The sequence below is a fragment of the Citrus sinensis genome, chromosome 3 (assembly GCF_022201045.2).
Source record: "Citrus sinensis cultivar Valencia sweet orange chromosome 3, DVS_A1.0, whole genome shotgun sequence".
NCBI classification, from domain to species: domain Eukaryota; kingdom Viridiplantae; phylum Streptophyta; class Magnoliopsida; order Sapindales; family Rutaceae; genus Citrus; species Citrus sinensis.
This window is the reverse complement of record NC_068558.1, coordinates 25,201,968-25,218,684: the sequence shown is the minus strand read 5'-3', so window position 1 is coordinate 25,218,684 and position 16,717 is coordinate 25,201,968. Positions and strand designations below refer to the sequence as shown.

The 16,717-nt window shown below is 33.0% G+C and overlaps 2 protein-coding genes across 4 annotated transcripts; both read left to right on the top strand.

Annotated features, from left to right (window-relative positions):
- The first annotated feature begins 1,579 nt into the window (after positions 1–1,579).
- On the top strand, positions 1,580–6,032 carry LOC102606870 (disease resistance protein RPV1-like). Of its 2 annotated transcripts, XM_052438764.1 has the most exons (6): positions 1,580–2,150; positions 2,352–3,444; positions 3,899–4,183; positions 4,284–4,856; positions 5,090–5,542; positions 5,650–6,032. In XM_052438764.1, exons 2-6 carry the CDS (start codon positions 2,632–2,634, stop codon positions 5,722–5,724), a joined length of 2,199 nt encoding a protein of 732 aa, XP_052294724.1. In that variant the 5' UTR covers positions 1,580–2,150; positions 2,352–2,631; the 3' UTR covers positions 5,725–6,032. The 2 variants fall into 2 exon arrangements, with proteins under 2 accessions (XP_052294724.1, XP_006478167.2); XM_006478104.4 differs by having other exon boundaries at positions 5,090–6,032.
- A 6,334-nt stretch (positions 6,033–12,366) lies between these two features.
- On the top strand, positions 12,367–15,807 carry LOC102631247 (cytochrome c1-2, heme protein, mitochondrial). Of its 2 annotated transcripts, XM_006478103.4 has the most exons (8): positions 12,367–12,533; positions 12,899–12,987; positions 13,373–13,593; positions 13,774–14,053; positions 14,142–14,213; positions 14,876–14,992; positions 15,111–15,176; positions 15,273–15,807. In XM_006478103.4, exons 2-8 carry the CDS (start codon positions 12,928–12,930, stop codon positions 15,387–15,389), a joined length of 933 nt encoding a protein of 310 aa, XP_006478166.2. In that variant the 5' UTR covers positions 12,367–12,533; positions 12,899–12,927; the 3' UTR covers positions 15,390–15,807. The 2 variants fall into 2 exon arrangements, with proteins under 2 accessions (XP_006478166.2, XP_024954679.2); XM_025098911.2 differs by lacking the exon at positions 12,899–12,987 and having other exon boundaries at positions 12,378–12,533.
- Positions 15,808–16,717: the final 910 nt, after the last annotated feature.

The window sequence follows — 16,717 nt, the reverse complement described above, 5'->3', positions numbered from 1 at the left end:
ACTTAAGTCCATTACTTAATTTGACTTTTTAATAATTTAACATATAGTAGATCTATTTATTATTAATAATCACTATTTAACGTAGGATAAATTTGACTGCACACTAAATAAATTGACATGTGTTACTCTGCTCTCAATATTTTGAAAACTGGTTAGTCCATCCTCATCTGTTAGGTTTTTAATTTATTTAACCATTAACCACTTTGATCATGTAAAATTTAATTATATCCTTATTCAAATTAAGGTAGGAAAAAATTAATTACCATCACAATCAGTCCCCAAAATGTATTTCTCCTTTTGGTTCTAATCATTATAAGAAATAAAAAAAAAATGCCTACAATCACCACTAGTTTTATTGTCATGATTAAAAATAAATTGCTCAAATTTTCTACTTCAACCATCGAACATTTTAGCTGCTTCTAGGCATGAAGAATTTAAAGCCAAAGTTTCTAGGTGCAATTGCATTTGCATATCCAATGAGACTACCCACTAATATTATTTTAATTTTTTATCGTTACTCTTTTCTTTTCTCTCATTTCGTCTCTCTTCTCTCTCATTTCCCCCCACTTTCCTTTATCGCCTCCCAAACATCCATTATAAAATAGATATTTTTTATTTTAAGAATTATATTTTGTACATGATGAAATAACTTTAGGGTGTGAAAAACTAAAAATTAAAGGATAAGATTATTTCAATCCATAAAAATATTTGTTATATTAGGAAAGTTTAGAAATATAAAATTTTAGATGAAAATGCATTTAAACTTTGAAGTGTAATTTTTGGGTTAGAGTAAGGAGCTAACTGCAACTTTTCATTTTATCGAAGTAAAAATACAAATGAAAGAGAGACATAGGTGGTAACTACAATTTACCAATAATCATCCCACAAAAGACAAAAGTTGGGGGTATGGTGTCACAGGGCACCACAGCCGGAACCTATATATGTATATATGAAAAAAATTAGTTTTGTAAAAAGAATAACATTTAACATTACCAATTTAACACCGTACTACGACTGACTATATTGTTGGATTAAATGAAGAAAAAAAAGGTGAATATTTGTACTAAAATTTAAAGTACGTAAAAATATTAAGTTAAATAAAAGATCTTTTAAGACTTATAACATGGGCTAAATGATAAACTGCCGATTAATGCCAAGTAGTTACGGAGAAGACCAAAGGTGTGCAAAGCTGCCCTTGTTTCCCAACCACAAATAATTAGTTGTTACGTTAGATGGATTTTGATTTATTGTGCAGATTGGGTTTGAATATGAAGCGCGTCCTATGTGATGCTACAAAATGCCTCCAAAATCTCATTCGTTCTTGACTGAGTTGACCGATGATATGAAGATGACAATTCACAACTATTTACAGCATTAGATATTTATAAGATGCTATAATTATATAGAGTACTCATATTTAATCTTGTATAACAATAACATTATATGAGTTACTAATATGGGTCAACATACTTCATATTAATTTTTTTTTGGTATTGTTTTATTGCTACTTTAAAACAAATAGAAAGAGATCTTGACTTTATTGCTAATGGTATTATTGCTGTGAGTGGGTGTATGTTACGTTTAACGTAATATAGGGGATGACTTTATTTATCAACACCCAGAATTTACCAAGTCTTGCTCTCTCACACAGACATGATGGCTTCCTCCTCTGCTTCTTGTTCCTCCTCTTCAGCTAATATTAATCCTCAAGTAAAACATGATGTTTTTGTTAGTTTCAGAGGCGAGGACACCCGCGACAACTTTACCAGCCATCTTCATGCAGATTTGTGCAGGAAAAAAATCGAAACGTTCGTTGATTACCAACTTAAGAGAGGAGGTGAAATTTCAACATCTCTTTTGGATGCAATTGAAGGATCAAAGATTTCAATTATTATTTTTTCGGAGCGTTACGCATCTTCCAGATGGTGTCTCGATGAACTTGTAAAGATCCTCGATTGCAAGAAAAAGTACGGTCAGATTGTGATCCCAGTATTCTATCAGGTTGATCCATCAAACGTGAGACATCAGAAAGGCACTTTCGGAACTGAATTTTTGAAGCTGGAAAAGAACTATTAGGAGAAGTTTCAGAGGTGGAGGACTGCCTTAACGGAAGCAGCAAATTTATCTGGCTTTGATTCTAATGTCATCGGGTAACAATTAGTCATTGACTTGATTTTCACATGCGAAAAGATTGCTAGTCCACAATTTAATTATATGTAATTATCTGGTTCGATTTTATCAAGTTCTGTACGTTGCCTACATTAATTTAGATACTGGAATTTAAAAAAAAAACATATTGCCCCTTTTTGATCCATTTGAACTTAATTATTGCTATTTTTCCTATTTGACAGGCCTGAATCTAAACTCGTAGAGGAGATTTCCAATGAAGTTTTGAGGTGTCTAGATGATACATTTCAAAGTGAAAACAAAAGCCTGGTTGGAGTAGAATCGTGCATTAAAGAAATTGAATCATTATTGGGTACCAGGTTCGTGGTTACTTGCAAGTTAGGAATTTGGGGCATTGGTGGTATAGGCAAGACAACAATCCCTGGAGCTCTTTTTAAAAAGTACTCTCGACATTTTGAAGGTGCTTACTTTGCTTAAAACGTTAGAGAAGCTGAAAAAACTGGCATGTCAGCTCACTTGCGACAGGAACTTCTGTCTACATTGTTGAATGATGATGGAAATGTAAAGATCATCCCAAATATCGGCCTCAACTTTGAAAGTAAAAGGCTTACTCGCAAGAAAGTTCTAATTGTTTTTGATGATGTTACGGATCGAAAACAAATAGAATTTCTAATTGGCGAACTAGATTCGTTTGCCTCAGGGAGTCTAATAATAATAACAACAAGAGACAAACAAGTACTTATAAACTGTTGGGCTGATAAAATTTACGAGGTGAAAGAATTAGCAGATGCTGATGCTCTTAAGCTTTTTAGTCGATGTGCCTTCAGACAAGACCATCCTGTTGCATGTTATATGGAGTTAACATACAAAATAATAAAATATGCTCAGGGAGTTCCACTGGCTCTTAAAGTTTTGGGTTTGTTTCTATCTGCAAGGCGAAAAGAGGAATGGGAAAGTGCAATAACCAAACTAGAGACAGTTCCTCACATGGAAATTCAAGATGTTTTAAAGATAAGTTATGATGGATTGGATTATGTAGAGCAAGCTATGTTTTTAGATATTGCATGTTACTTTGTAGGAGCCAATAAAGATTTTGTAATAAATTATTTTGATGCCAGTGACTTCTTCCCTGAAATAGGGTTAGGGAGACTTGTTGACAAGTCTCTGATAACTATATCGTGCAATAAGATAAGAATGCATGATTTGCTACAAGATATGGGCAGAAAAATTGATCGGGAAGCAGCCATCAACAATCCTGGAAAATGTCGTCGATTGTGGCATCACAAGGATGTTAATGAGGTTTTGTCAAAAAATTTGGTGAGGAATTATTTCTATTTTCATTTTTGTGGGATTCAGATTGGTACTTTGTCCGAAAGAACTATATTTCAATGACATAAGTGTAGTTAAGCCTCTGTTGTGGACGTCCATAATGAAGAAAATGTTGGACTTGAACTATGGCCATAGATGTGCAATACTTTTTATACATCTATAATCATAATTCAAGTTCATACATCATGTCATACTACCACATTTGTGAATTTTTTAAAAATAAAATTTAAAAATTCAAAATTCAAAATATAGTCTAAATATTTATCATTTTCTTTAGAATAATTGTTATTTGTAAATAATTTTTCTCCAAATTGTTCAATGTAACATGCTCTGCCTGCAATTTTTATGTCTTGATGTGCGTTAATTATGACTGTGTAACAGCTACTGTGGTTTGAATTATATAAATCTGATGCTAAACTTATAGTCGCTCATTGATTGTTAGGGAACTGAAGCAATCGAGGGTATCTTGCTGGATATGTCTAAAGTCAATGAAATACACTTAAACTCCAGTACTTTCAAAAAGATGCCTAGACTGAGATTTTTAAAATTTCATGGAGAGAACAAATTTAAGATTTCTCATTTTGAAGGTGAGGCTTTCACCGAGCTAAGGTATCTTTATTGGGATGGATATCCATCAAAATCATTGCCTCCAGTTATTCGTCTAGATACTCTTATTTCACTTCAATTGCGTGAGAGCAAGGTTGAACAACTTTGGGATGGTGTCCCGGTATGTCTATTAATAGCAATATATAATTTTAAAATTTCACACATGCTATTGATGTGTGTTGGTGTCTTCCTCTGTATTTTATTATTTTTTTATCTGGCAGAATCTTGTTAACTTAAAGGAGATAGACCTCAGTTACTCCAGGCAGCTAAAGAAACTCCCAGATCTCTCGCAAGCCCGAAATCTCGAGAATCTGCTTTTAAAAGCCTGCTCAAGTTTGGTTGAGACTCACTCATCTATTCAATATTTGAGTAAACTTGTTACCCTTGATATGAGGTTATGCAAAAACCTGAATAGTCTCCCAAGCAGCCTATGTGAGTTGATTTCTCTACAAAGACTCTATCTATCGGGTTGCTCAAATCTTCGGAGAATACCAGAAAGCATCATAAATCTTTCAAAGTTGGAACTGCTGCATTTAAAGAATTGTTCAAAACTTCTATCCTTACCAGAGCTTCCATGCAATCTGCTTTCCGTGGGAGTACGTCGTTGCACATCACTAGAAGCATTGTCAAGTTTTTCATTTTTATTCTCAGCTATGTCGCCGCACAATGATCAGTATTTCAATTTGAGTGATTGCTTAAAATTGGATCAGAATGAGCTCAAAGGAATTGCAGAAGATGCTCTACAGAAAATTCAGCAGAAGGCTACTTCATGGTGGATGAAATTAAAAGAAGAGGTGCGTCTCTTTTTACATAATTTCAGTTACAATATCATTATTGATATCAACATTTAAGTCACAATTGATCTGATAGCGCTTATCTGCAATAGTCATATCCTGTTAAACATTAAAAATTAATTTGATTTGGTGCTGCCGCATCAACTAGGACTCAACTTGGAATAATAATGCTGAGATGTTCAGCATTACACTTTCAAATAATAACGTCAAAAACTCTTATTTGCATGATACAGACAGATTATAAGTATAAACCATCTTGCGGTAGTATTTATTTTCCCGGAAGTGAAATTCCAAAGTGGTTTAGATTTTCAAGTATGGGATCTTCTATAGAGTTCCCGCAGTCAGATTGGATCAATAATGAATACTTGGCCATTGCCTTTTGTGCTGTTGTTGCATTTCAAGACCATCATGATGAGGACGTGGGTTTTCAGTTGCGCTGCAGAATCCGATTCAAAATCCCCAGTCATGATTGGTATGTTAGGACAATTGATTATGTCGAGTCGGATCACTTGTTCATGGGGTACTACTTCTTCCATGGAGATAAGGGGGACAGTCGTCAAGATTTTGAGAAGGCCCTTTTCAAGATTTACTTTTATAATCATACTGGTAGAGCCATGAGGTGTTGCGGGGTAAAAAAATGTGGGATTCGTTTATTGACCGCTGGTGATGATTTTTTGGGAATCAACCTAAGATCCCAGCAAAATTTCTACTCTAATGAAGAAGAGGAACCGCACCCATTGAAACATGTGGGATTCGTTTATTGACCGCTGGTGATGATTTTGTGGGAATCAACCTAAGATCCCAGCAAAAGTTCAACTCTAATGAAGAAGAGGAACCGCACCCAAAAAGATTGAAATACTCCTGCTGATGAAATTCATATTAGTCTACATCTGTTTCTTTCTCGGGCAATACTGGTACTTTAAAAGGTTGAATTGACTGGGGGTTTTTCATGCCTAAGTCGCTCACGTCCTTTCATCGAAACAAAGTGCCCGGTATAAATGGTGTGATGTAAAACACCTTTTTAAATTGTCATTTTTTTTCCTTTGCTTTTGCTTTAATTTTCTAAATGCTCAACGCCATAAATCCATGTATTCTTAATTTTCGTTTGCTGTATTGATTCCCAACCCTCTATGTCACAAGGTTTTGAATGCCAGTAATTAAGTTAAATTAAACATATTTTAAGTCCTACTTTAAATTATTGCAAAATGTATTCTAGTTTAATAGCCTTCATGTATTGAGATAATTATAAGTGTGTGCAAATCAACTGAAGTAATGGTTTATTTTGGAAAACAAAAACAAAAACAAATTATATAGCCGTGAATGAGTTAAAGAATTTGAACTGAGGGAAAAAAATTAATTCGACTCAGTGGAGCTCTAGCCCTATTGAGCCAGTTCAATGTCTGTTTAGGCCCAAACCGACACAAACAGCCCAGCTCTACAAACAATGTCTACAACGCTTGAGCATAAACATATTGCCACAAAATTTCAGATATATTTTTTCGGATCGTTGATAACTTTTATATATAATAATAAATAAATACAAACAATTCTACCATTCAGGATCATTTGCTTCATTAGTTCAAATTCGCCTTTAAAGATTTGGAAAATGAGGCAAACTCTCCCATTCTTTTGAGAAATTAGAATCCCTTAAAATTCATCTAAATCCATCTGACATTAGCTAATTATCAATTTTATTTATTATTTTGTTTATCTTTAGTGGCTGTAAATCTTAATTGTAGTAGAGATATGAATCAAGTAAAATAACTTGTATACCTCTAATGGGCAACAACTTAAAAGAATTTGACTTTTCTCAAGTATTTTCAAATAATTTTAGATTTAACATACACTTTTAAATGATTTTGGAGATGAAAATATAATTTTGAATCTACCTTTTTTTGTAAATTATTCAAAGCTGGTGGGAATAAATCACATACTTTATTGGGAGAAAATATGATTTTTAGTTGTAATTTAGAAAAGATTTTCTGAAAGTTTTAAGCCAACTGAAACAATCTAGAAAAGCTTAACACAAGTATGATATCATACCAAAACAAAATCATATAAATTTAAAATCAACTTTGAATAGGAACTTACTTAATATGCTTAAAAGATGTCTCAAGAAAGTACATTATCATGATAATATGATCATAAAAAAAGTCTTGGATGTTCAAGAGCATTAATCATTGAGAAAAGTCTTGATAACGATGTATCTTTTCATTATATATCTTTCCTGTTATTACCTATCCAAATCACAATTTTTTTTATTATTCTAAAAAATCAGGGACTAAATGAACTTTTACTCAGTTTTTTTATGTCACTTAAAAGTTAAGACAAATAATATTAGACATAATGAAAAATTTGGAAAAAAATATATATATAATGATACGCCTTACAGCTATACAAATGAGGATTATAATATGATACCCACAGTTAGGGGCTCAATTGGATATTGTTACATGGTTAAGAATTAATAAAAATCAATAAAATCTGATTATTTAATAGTGTACAATCGGAAATATTGTAAAACTTTTAAATACCTTAATCACATTTTGCAAATTAATTTAACATTATTACATCATTGTCGTCAATTATTTTCATTCCTGAAAACATCGAATTCCGAATATGATAAAAATTTGATAGTTCCACTTATATATTATGGCTATCTTAGTTTGTATGTAAAAATTTATACAAAAAAGTTTATAAGTGTAAATTATATTTTGTATCATTTTAAAGGCTAGCGTTGGTGGAACGGAATATTTTGTCATAAATTAAAATATGGTAGATTTGATTGTGATTACAGTAAGACTACATTTGCTAGTGTAATGTTGTGGCTTTTAAGCTACACTTATCATGAAATAGAAGTTCTAACATTAAAATAAAATAGAAAACTGATTTCAAAAAATATTTTTCAAAAAAATTAATTAAAAAATTAATTTTTCAACTATTAACTTATGCATCTGCTGAACTTAAATTCCAAAAAAAAAAAAACATGAGCTATAAGAGGACCGCTTTTTACCTCCGAATCTAAACCCAAAAGGGAAAAAAAAATATATGTTTAGCTTTTTAAGTTGAATCTAATAGACTTGAATTAATTTTCTAGCTGTTAATTAATTAGTTAATGGGTGGCTGCTGGCTGAACCGTAAACCCGGCACCTACATATCGGCTGGTGGGTCAATTTATGATTTTGGTTTGGTCTAAGAAGAAGGTTCACATTGTCATATTCTCCTTGTATTTTGGGTTTGATAGCCCATTTAAGCCATTAATATAAATATATTTTTAATAACTTAATCTTAAAAAAAAAAAGAAGAAGAAGAAGAAAAAGACAATAAATTGGCTACTTGTAAAATTCAAGTGTCGCATAACAAAATTCACTGTGGCGCATAAAATAAATTTGCAAGTTACATCAAATGTATGAAAAATTCAAGATAAATATTGACAGGAAAATTAGCATTAACTAGCTTATACAAAAGACAGATTATTATATGTATAAAACCAAAGCTCTATAGATTTGCTAGCATTTTATTAGATAAAGTAAGCTTTTGGAAGTTGGACTCTAATCTAAGTAATTAGACGACATTTGATTGCATGCCATGCCTTATTCGTGCTAATTAACGTTAGCCTTTCGGGCAAAGACAACTCTAAATAGAATCAATATAAGGTTGTTAGACAGGAAAAAGAAACATTGTCAAAAATAATATACATTACAAGAAAATACGACCGTATGTGGCTCAAGCATTATAAAAGAGAATTAACACAAATATTCATCATACTTGGTACAAGATAAATTCTTTCAATTTTAACAAGCATGCAGTGCAATCTTTTTATTATTATTATTATTATTATTATTAAGAAGACACAGCCGTGGGTAAAGTGCAAATCAAGGTTTTTTTCTCTACATTCTTAGAGATTCAAGCTTGGATAGCTAAACATAGAAATTTGTTTGACAACCATATGGTCAAACCGAGGGGACAAGTATGTGGTATGATCTTCAAGTTTTGAGATATGTTTAGTTTTGATTTATTTTAAATTATATTTATCCTGTTGGATGTGGTTAACATCTACTTGGGCTTAGCAAATTAGTAGTTAATTAGTTAATTATTTACATTGGTTTAGGATTGTTACTCCTATTCTTTAGTTTCAAGTTTTATCTGCAAGCTAGTACTTAAACTAGCATCAATGTCAATAACTATCGACTGAAATATTTTATTTGGCGACTTAATAGTTGTATTAGAAGGTATTTAATCCCTCAAAATATTGAAAACATGTTTATGAAGATTTTGAGTTATCTTAAATTAACTTATTTATCACTTGTTCTTTTTATTTTCTTTGATTTCTTCTTGCAGACAATTTGTGTTTATAACAACATGCAATATATTTAAGTATGTAATGGATCTATCATGTACCCAATTAATTTAATAAAATAAGAAATTACCAATTCGAACGTTTGTCCAATAAAAAATTGAGAGATTTGTTCAATTTAGAAAGAAAACAGACAATTAATAATAAATTCAAAATATAACATTTTCCAATATATATGTTTAGCGAATTTTAGGATTAGGCTTCCATAATAAAGCTCTGAAATATTGCCACATATGATAGAGCTACCAAGTTGAAGGATTATTTTAAGCATGTGATTTTTATATCACAAATACAACTCTTAATTTAGAGTGATGATAGAGATACAAATAAATTTTATGTAAACTAATGTAATATAAATTTATTGGTTGGATAAAAATATAAAATAATAAAAACAAATCATACTTGCCGAAAGGTATTGGTCCAATCAATTTAATCATCTTGCATTAATTTATGTAAGGGCTTGTAACTCAATTATCTCTAATTTATCAAAAATTTTATACGAATCTCCAATTATAGTAATTTGAAAAAGGCATAACCGATATGATGTTTGGTACCATGATTGGTTGATTCGTGTAACTTAATTCGTGCTACTTGTGGCAATAAATTTTTCCTTCGATGATGCTTTTAGATAGCTCGTTTCCTAACATTATAGTGCCCATCTTATTATAACCTAACCTTTTCCTTTGGAATACATCATTTTATTTTCTCACTTTTCTGATTCATTTTTGTGCTTGTATCCACTTTGAGCATGCTGTTGAAACACCCAGTAAGCCCAGTAAGATAGCCCAATCCATAAGATTACTATTGAAAGAAAGCCCGTATAGTCTACCTCATGTTCAGGTGTCAATAATAATAAGCCACGTGCGGAAATTTTAGGACCTGACTGGGTGGAGGACATAATAGGAAAGAGAAGAAAATTTTGATTCTTGAGGCTATAGCTAAAAAATTGGGCAATTGTTCTAATTTATTTATTTGGCTTAAATTGATATACAAATTTTTAATTATCTTTTCTTAATTTTAAATTTTAAATCTCAAAAAAAAAAAACTCTAAAATATTTAGACATAGAAACCTAATTTTCAGTGAGCAAACCCTAACATTATATATATATATATATGAAAAAATTAGTTTTGTAAAAAGAATAACATTTAACATTACCAATTTAACAACGTACTACTACAAGCTATACTGTTGGATAAAATGAAGAAAAAGAAGGTGAATATTTGTACTAAAATTTAAAGTACGTAAAAATAAAAGATCTTTGAGGCTTATAACATGGCCTAAATGATAAACTGCCAATTAATGCCAAATGGTTACAGAGAAGAACACAGGTGTGCACTGTGCAGAGCTGTGTTAGTTGTTACGTTAGATGGATTTTGATTTATTGTGCAGATGGGTTTGAATATGAAGCCCATCCCATGTGATGCTACAAAATGATATGCTGCAATAGGATCGAGAGCTCCTCTTTTTTCTTAAGAATCTGCACAAAATCTTAACTTTTTAACAATAATTAAATCAATGGATCAAATTAGATGTTGATATATTTTTTATGAATAACAAAACAAAAAATTAATGGACCCGACAGTATATTATTAATTGCTTTTTCTTCTCTTTCCTCCTATTTTATCTCCATAAGTAATACTATTTGATTCTCTATAATCTTTTGAGTAATGATACAGCCACAAACTCTTGTACAAACTTATTTTGTACAAATTGATGTGGCGTGATAAGATTGGTTGAATTAAATATCACTTGGCCCACATGATTTGTTTTTATTAATTTATATTTTCATTCAACCAATGAATTAATGCCACGTCAGTTTGTACAAAATAAGTTTGTACAAGAGTTTGTGGCTGTATCATTACTCTAATCTTTTATCTACATTAAACTCCTTACAATATATTAACTTTTTAATTAAGTATAAATACCATTAGCACACAAAAACAGTTAAGGAGAAATAAAATTATAATTTAACAAGCCGAAACCCATCAGTATCAATTATGAAAATACATATTAGCTGTTCATGAGTGATTTTGAGAGTGTGGAGTGAAATGATGTGAGAAGTGAACTAATGTGAGTGAAATGGTGTAAGTAAAAGAGCGAACTTGACGTGATTTTTGTGTATATTTTATGTTTTTCTTTTAAAGATATTTTAGTCAATCCACCACATAAAATGACATATCTACATAATTATAAAGTACGGAATATATCTATATAAATGCCCTCCTTTTATGGTATATTTAATTAAAAACCCCATCCTAAGCTATGCGGTCGTAGGCTTTCTAAAAATCAATTTTGTTAACGAGACCAGATTTTCTAGATTTTCTATACTCCTCCATAGTTTTATTGGCAATTAAGATAGCATCCAGAATCTATCTATCTCTTGCAAAAGCACCCTGAGCAGTAGAAGCAATCTCCCTCAACACCTCCATGAACCTTAAAGAAAGCACTTTAGCAACAATCTTATAAAGATTAGTCACCGAACTAATAGGTCTGAACTCACTCAACCTCAAAAACTCATTCTTTTTTGGAATAAGACATATGAATGGAGAATTAGCAATTGCGTTCACAAAACCAAAATTGTAAAAATCTTTAAAAATATCTAATAAATCTTACTTTAAAATATCCCAACAATCTTGATATTTACTTAGTGAATGCAAGACTCTTTATTGTGCGAGTGAAGAGCATTCATGCTTCTCATTCTCAATTATTTTGCGTAACAAACTAAAAAATTTTGCATTTTCGGAATTGACAGAAATTTAAAATAATAATAAATAAATAGGGTAGTGTTTAAGAATATTGAAATGATTAATTAGCAGGTTGTATTGGGTCGACAAACTTAAACTTCAAACTAAGATAAGACATGAATACAAAAAAAAAATGCCGCCTCTAATACATTGAACAACAATTTGAGAAATCAAATAATAGGAGCTTATATAAAATAATGAATAAAATTAATCTTAAAGCGTAATTTATTTAAAGTATTATCACGGATCATTGGAAGCGGATTCATAGGGTACCAGATCTGAATACCGGGCTTCAATTGGTAACCTAAACCTAAGCCCATAAATAATTATAATTATTGGGCCTGAGAGGAAGGCAAAAGAGGCCCAAAAGGTGAACAATGATGAAAAGATCTGATGGAAAGGGGGCGCGTGGTCGCAGTTGAAGCAGCCAGCTAGGAATAATTCACTCGTTATTTCTTCTCTCATTTTAGTTTTTTTGTTGCCGCTACTTCTTTGTTGGACAGATCTCTGCCAGTGCGCCCTCATCGTTGACCACAGGCTCTCCGGTCGAGCAGCTTTGCTCATCTCATCATCTCGTGAGTTCTCTTCTCGTTTTCATTTTCTCTTTCTCCGTATCTTTTTCCCGATCTAGGGTTTTTTTTATCTCGGAATTCTTACTGGAAGCACCTGTGATTGTGTCTGTAATTTAAGGTTTGAAAAATGCTTGTATAAAATTTCTAACTAAAGATGATTACATAATCAACGAGCCGATGCCTGATTGATAGGATAAATCTTATGATAAATAATGAACTTGCCGTTTTTGTGGAATTTTCTGATTTTGTTTGGGGTTTTTGCCCATTTTACTTAAATGGTTGTGCAATTTCTAGCCTCATATTCTTTTTTTATTTTTTGGTTCTGTAATTGACGGTAGTTAGAATGTGTGTGTAATTTATTGTTTCAGTGAACTAATTGATAGAGATATTAGCTGAAATGGTTGGAGGAGGAGTTATCCACCAGCTCCTGAGAAAGAGACTTCAGTCTCAGTCCACTGTAAGAATCTTTTCCCTCATGCTGCTACACATGGCGGCCTCCTGTGTTTGTTAATTTGGAGTTTTTGAAGTATCAAGTCTATTTGAGTTCATTTGTGAGTTGTATATGCTGATGCAGTCACTTCTGTGTCTTAACGAGTTTTCTTTGTTCTAATCTATTTGATCTTTGCTCACGTACTGGTTTTATTTACTGTTTCTATGTTGTGTGTGCGTCCGCCGAATGTAAAAAATGGATGACATAATGCTAAATGTTTCAGACTGTTTGCAACTTCCAAATCCTGCCTTTTGGTTATAAACTGGGAAATGTGGCATTGCATTGGGTTGTATCTCTGCAGTACTATGCTATGAAGTAAAAGACCTAATAGTTTAAGTATGTGATCATGCAGGGCTTACCAGTGTTATCCTTTTTTACGTCAAAGAAAATTCATGAAGATGCTGGATCTGTTGGTATGAAGTCCCTAAGGGCATTTGCGCTCCTTGGAGCCGGTGTTTCAGGGTTTTTAAGTTTCGCAACAATAGCTTCTGCTGATGAAGCTGAACATGGGTTGGCATGTCCCAGTTATCCTTGGCCTCACAAAGGCATTCTCAGTTCTTACGACCATGCCTCGTATGTTCTATTTCTCGGTTGTTATAGTTTGTATAAAGCTTACAATTTAACTCATTTGATAAACATGTGTAATCTTAAATGTGGGAAATTGTAATATGATTGTGTTGCATATTTTCTAACAATATTCAAAATTTATGGTATGTTACTCTTAGATGTGTGAGGTTGGTTTTGAATGTTCAGGATTCGCCGTGGTCACCAGGTCTACCAGCAAGTCTGTGCATCCTGCCATTCTATGTCACTAATATCATACCGTGATTTGGTGGGTGTCGCATATACTGAAGAGGAGACAAAGGCAATGGCTGCTGAGATTGAGGTCGTTGATGGACCTAACGATGAGGGTGAGATGTTCACCCGTCCAGGTAAACTCAGCGATCGTTTTCCTCAGCCATATTCCAATGAACAGGCAGCAAGGTTTGCTAATGGAGGGGCATATCCTCCAGATTTAAGTCTTATTACCAAAGTAAGAACTTTCTTCTGATACATATGTTTTTTGAACTTCAAAGCTGTAATTTCCTACTCTGTGAAGGTCTAAACTTTTGTGCTTTCAGGCTCGTCATGATGGTCAGAATTATGTGTTTGCTCTTCTAACTGGTTATCGTGATCCTCCTGCTGGTGTTTCGGTAATTTCTGCTCCAACCTTTCAACACAGTTTCCATATTTTTCTGTTTGTGCAATACTAATTTTATGCTTTTGTAGCAATTCTCATTTGTTATCATATGTATACACGTTTTCGGAAGTAGGGGAGGAGAGTCCAGCAAAAAAAAAGTTTTGATACTGGAATGAACATGTAGTTGCTCTTGATTTTGGTGTTTGTTAAATTGTGTCGCCGCTTCTGATATCCCTATGAGATTTAGTGGGGAAGCTGGCCTGTTCATCTTGTCTAGCTGATGTTTTCCAGATCACTTATCCATCAGATTTTGGTGTTTGTTAAATTGTGTCGCCGCTTCTGATATACCTATGAGATCTAGTGGGGAAGCTGGCCTGTTCATCTTGTCTAGCTGATGTTTTCCAGATCACTGATCCATCACTGTAATACCCAAGTGTTTTAAGAGTTACAAACTGTATCTTGTTTGATACTGCATATTTCACATCGGAGTATAGTTGCGTTACTGGTAAACAAGACGATATCTGATTTCATTTAATGTTTTATGGTGACTAGTTTTCTGTGTAGTTGGCAGTAGTAGTAATTTGATTCTTTTGTTAACATAACCAAAAAAAAAAAAAAAAAGCTGATCGTTGTTTCGCTTCCTGACCACGTATCTAATCTCAATTGCTACTTTAGATCAGAGAGGGATTGCACTATAATCCTTACTTTCCTGGCGGAGCAATTGCTATGCCTAAAATGCTTATTGATGGTGCTTTAGAGTATGAAGATGGTACCCCTGCAACAGAAGCTCAGGTTGGTTTTTATTCTAATAAATAATGGCCCAAGATAAGAAGAGGCTCATATTCATAAGCTTATGGTATAGATGTTTTCCTGGTGCAAAACTCAGTTTTGTTTTATGGTCTTGGTGCAGATGGGAAAAGATGTTGTGACATTTTTATCGTGGGCTGCAGAACCGGAAATGGAAGAGAGGAAGCTGGTATGTTTGCTTTTATATTATGATATCATCAGATAGTGTACATTGAATGACATTGAATGCGGGGCTTATTTCTAACTTTATGTGCCTTTATTGCAGATGGGTTTTAAATGGATATTCGTACTGTCATTGGCTTTACTTCAAGCTGGTTACTACCGGCGCCTGAGGTGGTCAGTTCTTAAGTCCCGCAAGCTGGTCCTTGATGTCGTCAACTAGCTTCCCTTCTGGAAATCAGAAATAATTGCTTGATCAGATGGTCTAGGTTTCTACTTCTTTTTTGGAAATGGAGTGACCTGAAGAATCTTTTTTTCCCCAAGTTGTGAAGAAATAAGCTACTCCATATACCCGATACATTATTTTTTGTTAGAGATTTCTTTTTGGGTGCCATATTTTCCTTGCTGAATTATCACTTCTCATAATTTGTTATTAGTGGGATTTGTAAATGCAATCCTTGAAACAGAAGGAAACAATGGTCATTGGTCAATGTACTTTACATCGGATAAAAGTCCTTTGACCTTATTCAGGGTGGTTGGCCGATCGATAGAAACAGTTTTTGATCCGCATGTTTTTGGTGTTTTAGAATGTTATGCCCCACTGAGGAAATTGAATAAAATTATGATAGATGATCCCGAAATGCCAGGCACATCTATAACACAATGTAGAGAATATGGTTTGAGGAGAATGTTGAACGTAATTTATGTCATGTTAGCCCTTTGAGGTGCACATCTTTGTTGCCTAGGAACCCTATTTTTATTGGTTTCAAGTGTAGCTTTAGCTTATGAACCACGACCATGAGTTGCATATTTAAAGCCACGACAATTTTTAGAATATGGCTTGGGTGGCAATGCTTTTCATTGCTTCTGCTGTGATGAGATGATTATATATATATCACATTTTCAAATTTAGGTATGAATTATGCTTCAACTTTTAGATGTACTAGCCATGTTTTGCACTGTTTTAGTAATCCATCTTCTGCTTTCATCGAATCAATATTTACTGCCTTTTGTTATTCCCCTACTCTATTGTGTTGCACATCCTCGGAGTCATCATGTCACCCAGGAAGAAGGATTCTCAGCCAAGTTGTCCGCCTTAGTCCTTACCCCATTCGCTATTTCGCTTCTCGCAAAATCTATAGGAGTGAAGTCAATAACCGGTAGCTGCTCATCTGATCCTACAAACCTATCACAGCAACTAATTTGAGGACAAGCAGCACAAGAGGATATCTACAATCTTCAAAGGATGGTGAGCAAAACCGCACACACTTCAGCACAATATGAAGTATTTTAAGTTTAATGAGAATCACAACAGGAAAATATGAACAAGGTATGTTAGAAGCCAAGACTGTGATCGCTGATATGAATTCAGTCCTTCGAGGAAGGCACGCTAGAGAATTTGTATTGATATCCCGTAACAGGATTTCTAAGCGAAATATTAGAAGGAAGGTCTTCCATGTTAATAAAACTTATAAACCTAATTTTTTTTCTCTTTTTTTTCCTTTTTTTTTTTTTAATTATTCAAAACCAGCGGGAAAAAATTACAAATTT

Bases quoted from the DNA above. Each gene is read 5' to 3' on its own strand.
- LOC102606870 (XM_006478104.4), top strand. From the start codon at position 2,632: ATGTCAGCTCACTTGCGACAGGAACTTCTGTCTACATTGTTGAATGAT. The intron at 3,445-3,898 runs GTGAGGAATTAT...ATTGATTGTTAG, and splicing joins AGGTTTTGTCAAAAAATTTG to GGAACTGAAGCAATCGAGGG. The intron at 4,857-5,089 runs GTGCGTCTCTTT...TGCATGATACAG, and splicing joins GGATGAAATTAAAAGAAGAG to ACAGATTATAAGTATAAACC.
- LOC102631247 (XM_006478103.4), top strand. From the start codon at position 12,928: ATGGTTGGAGGAGGAGTTATCCACCAGCTCCTGAGAAAGAGACTTCAG. The intron at 14,993-15,110 runs GTTGGTTTTTAT...GTCTTGGTGCAG, and splicing joins CCCCTGCAACAGAAGCTCAG to ATGGGAAAAGATGTTGTGAC. The intron at 15,177-15,272 runs GTATGTTTGCTT...CCTTTATTGCAG, and splicing joins AAATGGAAGAGAGGAAGCTG to ATGGGTTTTAAATGGATATT.